Source organism: Bos indicus, chromosome 26 (assembly GCF_029378745.1).
Source record: "Bos indicus isolate NIAB-ARS_2022 breed Sahiwal x Tharparkar chromosome 26, NIAB-ARS_B.indTharparkar_mat_pri_1.0, whole genome shotgun sequence".
Classification (NCBI taxonomy): domain Eukaryota; kingdom Metazoa; phylum Chordata; class Mammalia; order Artiodactyla; family Bovidae; genus Bos; species Bos indicus.
The window spans coordinates 5,099,272-5,111,543 of record NC_091785.1 but is presented as its reverse complement, the minus strand read 5'-3'; the positions used below and the strand labels follow the sequence as shown (position 1 = coordinate 5,111,543).

Sequence of the window (12,272 nt, the reverse complement as noted above, 5' to 3'; positions counted from 1 at the left end):
TCCCCTTGGTATCCATATGTTTCTTCTCTCCAATATTCTTGCCTAGAGAATCCCATGGACAGAGGAGCCTGGTGAGCTATAGTCCATGGGGTCACAGTCAGACACACTGAGCAACTAACATCTTCAATTTTAAATAAACTAATTTTAATTATATAAAATTTATTTAAAAAATTATATTGTGTTTGCAAAAGCCAGAAGAGTCCACAGTTTGAGGTTACATATTTTCCCAGGTGGAACTAGTGTTAAAGAATCTGCCTCCAATGCAGGAGACATAAGACATGTGGGTTCGATCCCTGGATTGGTAAGGTCCCCTGGAGAAGAGCATGGCAACCCACTCCCATTCTTGCCAGGAGAATCCCTTGGACAGAGGAGCCTGGTGGGCCACAGTTCACTGACTTGCAGAGTCTGACGTGACCAAAGTGGCTTAGCATGCACACGTTTGTAATACATACAAACGTGTATGTATTACAAACACATACATATGTAGTACATTTCTTGGTTTGATACTAAGAAATAAGCTGGATAATATAATTATGCTTTTAATTATAAGCAGAATTTCTAGAGATTTAATAATATGAATATCATAAGATAGTGCTCAAGAGATTTTACACAAGAAGAAACTGGTGTTGATCATTAAGTCTCTATGATGATTAAAGTTGGATTCACTCTATAAGAATGTGACTTGGTTAATGCTTACTCTTTCAACACATACACTCTCAGTTAAGTGCTGTCATGACGTCTTAATCTTTTGCCTCACCAATTAACCACGACCAGAGAATTTCTTTCTTTATTCCATAGTAGTGCTAGCTTGCTAAAGAACATTTTTTTTCTTTTTTTCCAATTTGGAAAATGCATGTGACTGACTTATTCTATCTGTAGGTAGTAAAAGTATATGATATTATATTTCATGCTGAGCCCACAAATCCTTGAAAAGAGGAAGCATTCAGAAGGAATTATTGCATAGCTAACAAGGTATTTCAGCCTAACGAAAGTTCTAAGAGATATTTCCCAAGTAATACATTTTTTTCTCACACTATATCAAACCTTGGATAAGTTTCTTTCTTTTATGCAACATAATAAGTATTTCCTTAAAATACATGACCTGACCATCCTTTACTTTGTGGGAGTTTCATTTTTACAAACTGAGGAGTAAAGATTAGAAAATTACCCTCATAAAATATAAGCTAAAAACATGACACATGCATACAATTGATTATTCTAAAAATCTAAATAGTAAGAAAATAAATGGTTTCGAAATATTCTGTATAGTCAAGTACATGTTTCTATCTTTTAAAAGATGTTCCTCTTGCCCTCTTCTCTTCTGTCCCTTTTATCTTTTCCACTCTACTTCTGTGTAACACCTTATATCATTACTGTCTTTTTCTGTCACATTCTCATTATCTCTCCATCTCTTGGAATCATTGTGTCTGCCTATAAACATGTGGAGGCATAGTTTTTAGGGGAAAAACAAAAACAAAATCCCCCTAAATCGTCCCTTTTCCCTGCTATACTCATGGGCTTTTTGTGTTTTGCTTTTGCTCTCCAATTTTTTTTTTTTTTAATTTTAACACAAGTGTGGGAACTATTTTTATTAGAGCACAACAGAGGAAGAGTGGAGCACACACTACTCAGAAAGCAAGTCCTGACTCTCCAGCTTAGACATAGCTGTGCGTTAGATGGCATCACTGATTCAATGGACACGAACCTGGGCAAATTCCAGGAGATAGTGAGGGACAGGGGGCCTGGGGTGCTGCAATCCATGAGGTTACAAAGAGAGGGACGTGACTTGATGACTGAACAACAGCAATAACAGCCAGGCAAGTCATGTCACCTGGGAACCTGTGTTCTCCCCTATACAATAGAAATACTGTTACTAACTGATTTGTGACGATAAAATGAGAAACTGAATTCATAACTGACAATCAATTTGTGAGGCAGATCTTCCTGCGAGATGTTAGTATCTGTAAGGTCAACAGTTTTTTTGTTTAGAGCTTTTATAAGAGATATATAATTTAAAAACAAAGACATGTTAATGTCACCACTTTTTATATTCCTAATATTAAACATAAAGGAGAAACATTAATTAAACATCACTTAAGTGATTGTAAAACTACTTTGAGGAGCCCTTTGTGTTCTGAGAAGCTGCCTTGGGGAAAAGAGGAAGAGAAAGATAGCAGGCACGACTTTCAGGTCTAGTTTCAAGAAAACAATTCTTCTTTTTTTGTATTATATATCCTATATCTTAGAAAGAACTTAGCCTAGAGAACAAAATAGAAGCCCCATTGTCTAAAGCAAAAAAAAAAAAAAAAAAAACACACACAAAATAAAAAAAGCTTTTTTTTGAAAATTAGAGTCTTTGTCCTCTTTTCTACCTCAGGTTTCACTGGTGGAGAGGGGTAGTGATGGTATTAATTTGCAAGTTCCATAAAACATATGTATTACATTGGTAATAACACATGAAGTGATTTATTTAGAATGCTTAGGAGTCAACTAACATAACAGAGATTTAATAAAAATGACTTATTATACCTATGAAGACATTTTAAAACTTTTACCAACAAAACCCATCCAAAACTAGCCTATAAATGTAGCAAAAGTATATCATAAAATGTAATTTGGGATAGTTATTAATAATAGTACAATTACTAACATGGTTCTAGGAATTGAGCAATAGAAGAATATAATAAATATCAGCTTAAATAAATATTAATTTTACTACTTATAGTGAAGTTACATTTCAAGCCGATATTTACATACTGGATCGTCTGGATTATATTGAATAACATATTCTATCTGTCCATTTGGGCCATCATCTATGTCTGTAGCTCCATTGTCTCCTGAAAATCCTGTGAAGATTGTGGTGCCAACTGGAGTGAGCTGGAAAGAATACAAAAGACAAACTGTCAATTCTCATTTGATCAACAACACACCAGAAATGTTCCAGCACAAAAAACACAATCATTTATCACACAAAGGAAAAAAGTAGGCAGCAGCCCACAAACACAGACTCGAAGTGTTTCAAAAGAACCCTTGGAAAACTTACGCAGGAGTCCCTAAAAGTCTGGAAATTTCCAACATTAGTCCTTGCTTTGCATAAAGAAACAGAAGCCCCTGATTCAGTGTAAAGCACATTTGGACCAGTTTATAAACATTAGCATCTTAAACTTGTGGAGAAAATGCATCTGTTGTTCCTATTTAAAAACACTTTGGTGCATCAGATTATCTATAAGCTAGGATTTATATTGTATGAAGGAATTATCAAGAATCACGGTATTTTAAAATTAGAAAAGAAATCAGAGAGATCAATTAAATCCAGGTTGGTAATTACATGCAGGTTGCAAATTTGAGGAAGAAAGTTGGAAACTATGGATTCCTTGTCTATCAAAAGAGAGAGAAAGCTGGGATTTTCTTTAGTGATTGTAGTACTGGTTGAGTATAAAGCCATTGTCTGATAGAATTGGAGGGATAGTAATATCTTTTCATTTTGAATTAAACCAACAATAAAACACTATGTGTCATATAAGACCATGATTTCACAGTTGGCCTGAATATCTAGCTTTATCTCTTATTAATCTCCATCAGAGAATCACCGTTGTTTTCTCTTACTTGTAAGTCTTTTCACAATGTATTCCTACATCCAGAGTCTCCAGTTCTCAAGTTTTAGATGGAATCCTTCTCATTAGTTATTTTACAAGTTAATTAGGTATCATCTTCTTCTAAACCATTCCTGACATAGCATTTCCCTACTCCATGTCAGTACCTGGCACCTTTTTCATTACTCTTACATTTTACACTTTACTTTCTTAATTATTGCACTGTCACAATGAATAAATGAACTTAGTCAATAAACACAGGACCTGTGCCTCTAAAGAAAATAGATGTTTACATTTTGTTCTGAGATATGTTTTGTTAGCTTTTAAATAGGATTCTTTCATGGAGAAATGGCTTAATAGAGGGAGAGAAAAGAAGAATCATCTCATTTACTTCCATTTTCAGGGATTACAAACCTAGATATCTAGGGATCCATCAGGCAATGTAAAGGAGTGAAGCACATCTCATGGGAATGTGGCGACTAAAGAACACATCCTTCTCTAAAAGGATATCGGCTACCCGGCCTCAGGAAATTCTCATAATGGAATATGGAGCCAATGCTATTCGGTTGGTCAAAAAGTTCATTCAGATTTTTCCAATGATGTTGTGGATGTTGTGGAAAAGATGTTGCAGAAAAACCCTAATGAACTTTTTGGCCAACCCAATAGTACATCTTTTAATATTCTGATTTTATAAGAAATCTCTTGGTTCTAAAGTTGACAATAGCTTTTAAAGAATTATATTATGAATTTAATGCCCCCCACACCCCCATTACATCCAGTGGCACAGCAACCACAGTAGTTTGTGATCTCTGATTTAGAAAAAGGATACAATTGCAATTAAAAGTGATTTTAAAACTATGCTTTGGGGAACCCATGGTTTGGGGAACTGTAAGTACAAAGTAGTATATTTATAAAGTCAGTCCTCCTGGCAAGTAGCTTTTAAAGGTAAACTTTTACTTTCTGCAGCTCAAAGAGAACTGAATATAAAGTGAGAGGAGATGGTTTAAATAGCACATATATGAACATGGACACACCATTGGAAATAGTTAACTAAAAGGCTTCCAAGCCAACATTTTAATATTTTTAATGTAGTCCCTGTCCCCAAATATGTCACTGTTTTGTGAAAATTCACCCACTCTAATGTATTTGTGCCTTGATTTCTCTTACAAAAATTCACTCACTCTTGATATATTTAATTATGAAAATTTAAAATTGAATGGCAAAATTTTGCTTCTTGATATTTAATAAAACAATATTTAAAGATCTTTGTTGCCAAAGTATATAACTGTGCCACAGAGTTGAATTAAAAAGTTATCCCCCCCCAAAAAAAAACACACACACATAAAAGGAAAAAGCCAGAAAACTTGAACAGTAGGTGTCTGAAATTTTTGAAACTAGGCTGCGGTTCCCTGGAGGCTCAGATGATAAAGCGTCTGCCCGCAATGCAGGAGACCCGGGTTCGATCCCTGGGTTGGGAAGATCCCCTGGAGAAGGAAATGGCAACCCACTCCACTACTCTTGCCTAGAAAATTCCATGGATGGAGGACCCTGGTGGGCTACAGTCTATGGGGTCACGAAGAGTTGGACAAGACTGAGCAACTTCACGAGACTTCTGACCCAACTTTGAAGAGGTGATATTTAGTTGTTGACAGCAAACGACAAGTAGTATGTCAAATTATTAGCTCAACATTTGCATAGACTAGTGAGTTTTACTTCCTTCCATAGTTGCATATTTAGACCAAACATATTAGCATAGATCGTTCATTTTCACTACTGGAGTAAGTAAATATCCACACACAGACATACACATGTAAAATGTAATGTTAAAATGTATCAGTAATTGAACTACACACATTTATTCATGATCTACCACTCAGATATAAGCGAGGGTTTGGAATGTTTAAAGCTAATATAAGAGAAACAGCTAGGAAAAAAAGAGGATAAACATTTTGTTTCAATATGGAAAGTCTGGCAAAAGGCAAAGGGCTCCAATGAAATGGCCTATACTAGATGCAAACAAGCAAAAGAGAGTTAAAACGTGCAATATCCTTTTAAATAAATAAATATATATATGGAAAATGAATAAGTATATTATAGAATACATTAATATATATACCCAACAAAAATATGTACATATCTATGTACACACGCATATTAACATTATATAAATACACACATAATTCTAAATATTATGTGGGGAGTGAAAATCTTCACATGATAGGTTGTTTGTTAAAATGTGTTTTCCTATACATCATTAAACAGAATTTTCAGGGCACATATGCTGTACAGATGGTCGTATTCCATGTCCTTTAACATTTCAACAAGTCTCAGAAATATAAATTTGCTTTTCTGAAGGGCATTCTATGTGTGGGCTGATTATCACCTTGGGCAGCTGCCTGAGTGTGTTACTTGTTTATTTAGTTCGTGTTTTTTTCCATAAATGATTTTATACAACTCTTAGGAAAATACAGAAAATACACAAATGCACATGTAATAATTAAAGAAAATAAAGCAAGAAAATTCAATATTTCATGAAGATGTGTAACAGAAACTTGAATGTAAAATGGGAGTAGCTAACTGTTCAATTATCTTGTGAGCCATTGCTGCTTGAGCCAACCTAAAAATCCGGAACAATGCTTCAAAAGGAAAAATTCCCTTACTAATCTTTCTTGCAATATTCTTCACTGAAGCATTGTATCCACGTTTTATATAAATATAGTTGATTTTCATCACCCATGGTAGTTCTATACTATAAAGTCACCATGAACACTGAATTAACAAATACTGAACCATTGCTCCTAGGAGGAATACAGGGTTATTACATTGCTGAGGGGAATACAGGATTAAGTTTTGCAAGCCTCTGGTTACAACATTTTTCATCAACAAATCAATACATAACCTTGTTTTATGTGTGTTTCTATTTAAAAACACTTTATTTAATATGTTTGGTCTATTCTAGAGTAGATGCTCTGTATTGCACTTTCCATTTTATTCAGTTCCAGAATTTGTTTGGTTCTTACGATTTCTATCTCTGTTAAATGTCTCATTTTATTCATATCTTGTTTTTCTGATTTCACTGAATTGTGTTTCTGTGTTTTCTTGTAGTTCATTTAGATTTTTCAGAACTGTTATTTTGAATTCTTTATCAGGTAAATTACCAAATTCCATGCTTTGGTGTTTGCTTACTGTAGGATAATTGTTCTTTTGGTGATGACACGTTCTTTGATTTCTTCACGTTCCTTGGAGTTTTGCATTGGCTGCTTTTGCATTTAATGTAGCAGGGCATGCATGTGTGCTAAATCACTTCAGTCATGTCCCTGATTCTTTGTAACCCTATGGACTGTAGCCCTCCAGGCTCCACTGTCCATAGGATTCCCCAGGTGAAAATACTGGAGTGGGTTGCCATGCCCTACTCCAGGGGATCTTCCCAACGCAGGGATTGAACCCACGTCACTTGTACGAATATACTTGCACCACACTTGTTGCTCTCTGGTAGTTTAGTCACTAAGTCGTGTCCAACTCTTGGGACCCCATGGACTGGAGCCTGCCAGGCTCTTTCGTCTAGGAGGTTCTCCAGGCAAGAATACTGGAGTGGGTTGCCATTTCTTTCTCCAGGGAATCTTCCCAACCCAGGAATCAAACCCTGGCCTCCTGCAATGCAGGCAGATTCTTCTTTACTGACTGAACTATGACAGAAGCCCCTGGTGTGGCTGAATTCTTAAGGCTGTCTTTTTTTTTTTTTTTTTCCTGGTTTTAAGAACACACTGGGTTGGCTGCTGGAAACTTTTCTTTTGTTTTCCAAAAGGTGGCATTGTAGTTAAATTTGTGGTTTCTCCTTTGCCCACAGTCCCTGGTCTGATTTTCTGAACACATTCACTATTTATCCAAGTTCATTCTCCAGCATCTCACTAGGAGATGCTGGAGAATATCCACAGAGTAGGGAATTTACAGGTTTAGCATTTGGAGTGTTGGGGATGACCACAGGCCAAATGAAGAGATCCTTGTTTGAGGTTATCCAAGTAGCCTGTGGGCTGACTTCTTACTGAAGTTCTGAGCAAAGTTAGGAGGAACCTCATCCTTTTAATACCTTTTGATATTCTTATCTGTATCCTTCCCAATCTCCTCCCTCCCCAGAGTCAGGGAGGTCCTGCCTCAATAATTAGGCTGACACTGTGTCTGACCCAGCTAGGGTTGTCAGGCAGTCACCAATTGCTCTCCCTCCCTTTCTTGTACAAGGAGAGGTTCCACTAGGCTAGTATAGCCTCACACTGTGCTACCTTAGAGGGAGGGGTAACACTGGAAAGGGACTTCTCCCCTTTCTAATTCAATCATACATATTATTTTTTGCTCCAAGAGAGGGCTGGAATGTCTCCTTGGGAGAGCTACTGCTGCTGCTGCTGCTAAGTCACTTCAGTCGTGTCCGACTCTGTGCGACCCCATAGACGGCAGCCCACCAGGCTCCCCAGTCCTTGGGATTCTCCAGGCAAGAACACTGGAGTGGCTTGCCATTTCCTTCTCCAATGCATGAAAGTGAAAGTGAAAGGGAAGTTGCTCAGTCGTGTCCGACTCTTAGCGACCCCATGGACTGCAGCCCTCCAGGCTCCTCCGTCCATGGGACTCTCCAAACAAGAGCACTGGAGTGGGCTGGACTTTCACAAAATCTCTCTCATCCATGGGTATCTGCTTAAATCAGCATTACCCAGGTTTTCCCCAGGCTATGGCCCTGAGACGTTAGGGTCAGTTCCTTGCTCATCAGGTCCAATGAGTTCAGCTAACTTGAATTCCACACCAAGGTCTGTATACCTATTACCTAATGCACAGGCCTCTACTTCAAGGTCTCTTTGCATACGGTGTTGGATCCCACAACTAATATAGAGGTATTTTTGTTCATAATTGGCTTCTAGTTTTTATTTGTTCAAAGTGAGGACTTAAAGAAGGGACATCTTACAACATCATAATTTGTTGATATCACTATAGGCCAAATTTATACTAGCGAAGAAATAACTTGCTCATTTTGAAGTACATATTGAGAAGGATGAATCTTGTAAAGCACTTCACAAATCATAATATTGTGCTAAATGTACGTAATTAGTGATAGAATAATGCCACTGGCGCCAGGGTCCTTGTACTGATAGGTAACAATAATCTCCTGATATTTTTGCTGTTGTTATAGTCGCCAAGTTGTATCTGACTCTTTTGCGATACCCATAGACTGTAAACTGCCAAGCTCCTCTGTCCATAGACTTCTCCAGGTGAGAATACTGGACTGGGTTGCCATTTCCTTCACCAGGAGATCTTCCCAACCCCGGGATTGAACCTGTGTCTGCTGAACTGGCAGGTGGATTCTTTACCACTGAGCCACCAGGGAAGACCCCTGACATTAATATCTACTGAATATTTCTTGAAGTCTCATGTAATATAATTACATGAAAATAGATAATTTGGTAGAAATAAAATGCTAAAATAAACAATTGCTGAATACTGAATAAACATTTTTATACATATTTTAAAACAATACTTTATGATAGACTTTAATGTCTTTAACGATTAAAGAGACAATGTATAAGGATACAGAAGAATATAGCATTTTTATAATAAGCACAACTAAAATAATACCACTTGAACTGGGAAATAATTCATACAAGTGATGATATTATCAAGTTGGAAACATTCTCAAAAAAGTCATCCCAAAGGAATGATTTAAAATGCAATTGATGAGATATTACTTTCTTATACACTTCATCAGGAATCCAAGTGTTTAGTTTCCCCCACGCTCTTAAAAAAAGGATGAAATATCAGAAGGGTCATGTGTATTAGATTAGCTGAACTAGAATTCTCTAGACAATGATTTACATATAATAATGATTTAATGACAGAAGACTAACAATGCTAGTAGGTGCTATATTTCTACTCAAATACATTATGAAAACAGAAACATTTTTAGTGGAGTAAGATTATGCATTAGTCTACATTGGACTAACACACATTTATTTTTTAGTGACAAATATTGTAATTTGATTTACTGTGTACTAGACATCCAGTTCAGTTCAGTTCAGTCAGTCGTGTCCAACTCTTTGCAATCCCATGGACTGCAGCACGCCAGGCCTCCCTGTCCACCACCAACTCATGGAGTTTACTCAAACTCACGTCCATTGAGTCGGTGATGCCATCCAACCATCTCATCCTCTGTCGTCCTCTTCTCCTCCTGCCTTCAATCTTTCCCAGCATCAGGGTCTTTTCACATGAGTCAGCTCTTCGCATCCGGTGTCCACAGTGTTGGCGTTTCAGCTTCAGCATCAGTCCTTCCAATGAATATTCAGGACTGATTTCCTTTAGGATGGACTGCTTGGATCTCCTTGCAATGCAAGGGACTCTGAAGAGTCTTCCCCAACATCATAGTTCAAAGGCATCAATTCTTTGGTGCTCAGCTTTCTTTATAGTCCAACTCTCACATCCATACATGACTACTGGAAAAACCATAGCTTTGACTAGTCAGATCTTTGTTGGCAAAGTAATGTCTCTGCTTTTTAATACACTATCTAGGTTGGTCATAGCTTTTCTTCCAAGAAGGAAACATCTTTTAATTTCATGGCTGCAGTCACCATCTGCAGTGATTTTGGAGCCCCAAAAAATAAAGTCTGACACCGTTTCCATTGTTTCCCCGTCTATTTGCCATAAAGTGATGGGACCAGATGCTATGATCTTAGCTTTCTGTGTGTTGAGTTTTAAGCCAACATTTTCACTCTCCTCTTTCACTTTCATCAAGAGGCTCTTTAGTTCCTCTTTGCTTTCTGCCATAAGGGTAGTGTCATCTGCCTATCTAGATTATTGGTATTTCTCCCAGCAATCTTGATTCCAACTTGTGCTTCATCCAGTCCAGAATTTCTCATGATGTACTGTGCATATAAGTTAAATAAGCAGGGTGACAATATACAGCCTTGAGGTACTCCTTTCCTGATTTGGAACCAATCTGTTGTTTCATGTCCAGTTCTAACTGTTGCTTCCTGGCCTGCATACAGATTTCTTAGGAGGCAGGTCACATTGTCTGGTATTCTCATCTCTTTAAGAATTTTCCACAATTTGTTGTGAACTAGATTTCACACCAGACAGGGAGGCCTGGCATGCTGCGATTCATGGGGTCACAAAGAGTCGGACACGAATGAGCGACTGATCTGATCTGATCTGATCTGAGACTTCACACCAAATTTCTCTTAAGAACAAATGCCCACAGAAAGTGACATCCTGTACAAATCATCACTATTAGTGGAGCCTCCACCTCCATATTTAATTAAAAATAAGATATCAATTCCATGACTTTCTCTTATATTTTTGTAGCATAAAATTAGCAGTCACACAGAGGTTGCAGTCATATGTCAACTTGACTGAGCCATGAAGTACCCAGATATTTGGTTAAACATTATTCTAGTTGAGTCTGTGAGGGTGTTTCTGAATTAGATTAACATTTCAATTGGTAGACCTAATAAAACAGATTGTTCCATCCCCTAAATGTGGGTGAAAGTGAAAGTCACTCAGTCCTGTCTGACACTTTGCAACCTCATGGACTATACAGTTTATGGAATTCTCTAGGTTAGAATACTGGAGTTGGTATCCTTTCACTTCTCCAGGGGATCTTCCCAACCCAAGGATCGAACCCAGGTCTCCTGCATTGCAGGCAGATTCTTTACCACCTGAGCCACCAGGGAGCTCCCTAAACATGGGCAGGCCTCATCTAATCTATTGAAGACCTGAATAGGACAAAAAGCTCAGTCAGGAAGAATTCACTCCCTGTGCCTGACTGTCTTCAAGTTAGGACATCTGTCTTCTCTTTCCTCCAGACTTGGATTCAAATTGGAATTTACACAGTCAATTTTCTTGGTTCTCAGATTTTGGTCTTTGACTAGAATTACATCAGCTGCGTTTCTAGTTTGACAACTCAAATCCTAGAGCGTCTTAGCCTCCATAATCTTGTGAGCCAATTCCTTGTAATAAATCTCTCTTGCTCAGTCTATTTACCTATCTATCATGTATCCCTCAGTTCTGTTTGACTAATATGTCCCTGACGCAGTTTCTCAGTAGTGAAAAAGTAAAGCTGAGTATTTGATTTTGCAGACATAAAAATTGGTCTCACATGTTCTAACTCACAAGGTCTGTATGGCTACTATGTGGAACTCTATGGCACAATTGCTGATTTAACTGCAACAGGGACCATGCAGTCTTTTGGTATTTTGATTATACTCCATGATCCTTTGAGGGTTTTCCCAGCTGGTGCAGTAGCAAATAATCTGCCTGCCAATGCAGGAGATACAAGAGACTTGGGTTCAATCCTTGGGTCAGGAAGATCCTCTGGAGGAGGAAATAGCAACCCACTCCATTATTCTTGCCTGAAAAACACCATGGATAGAGAAGTCTGGTGGGCTACAGTTCATGGGGTCGCAAAGAGTCGGACATGACTGAGCGACTGAGCACACACACACATGATCCTTTGAAGATTGTCTACAGTGCTTCCATAGTCATCTATGTAAAATATTGTAAACTTCTAATATTGTAGTTCTAGAAAACAGACCCAGTTTAAAATGATTAATTACTGTCTTCTTCCCTCTTTACTTATTTTCAGGGTCTTTTCGATTGCACTGTATAGTCCAAAGATCATTTGCCATAAAAATAATTTTTCCAACCTGC

At 37.6% G+C, this 12,272-nt stretch overlaps 1 protein-coding gene across 1 annotated transcript in view; it reads right to left on the bottom strand.

The window, feature by feature from the left end:
• The window catches only part of PCDH15 (protocadherin related 15), a 1,036,870-nt gene that overhangs the window by 507,731 nt on the left and 516,867 nt on the right, over nucleotides 1-12,272 (bottom strand). Inside the window, exon 6 of the mRNA XM_070780422.1 lies at nucleotides 2,758-2,877. Coding sequence (XP_070636523.1) covers nucleotides 2,758-2,877 — 120 coding nt within the window. The remainder of the gene's footprint in view (nucleotides 1-2,757; nucleotides 2,878-12,272) is intronic.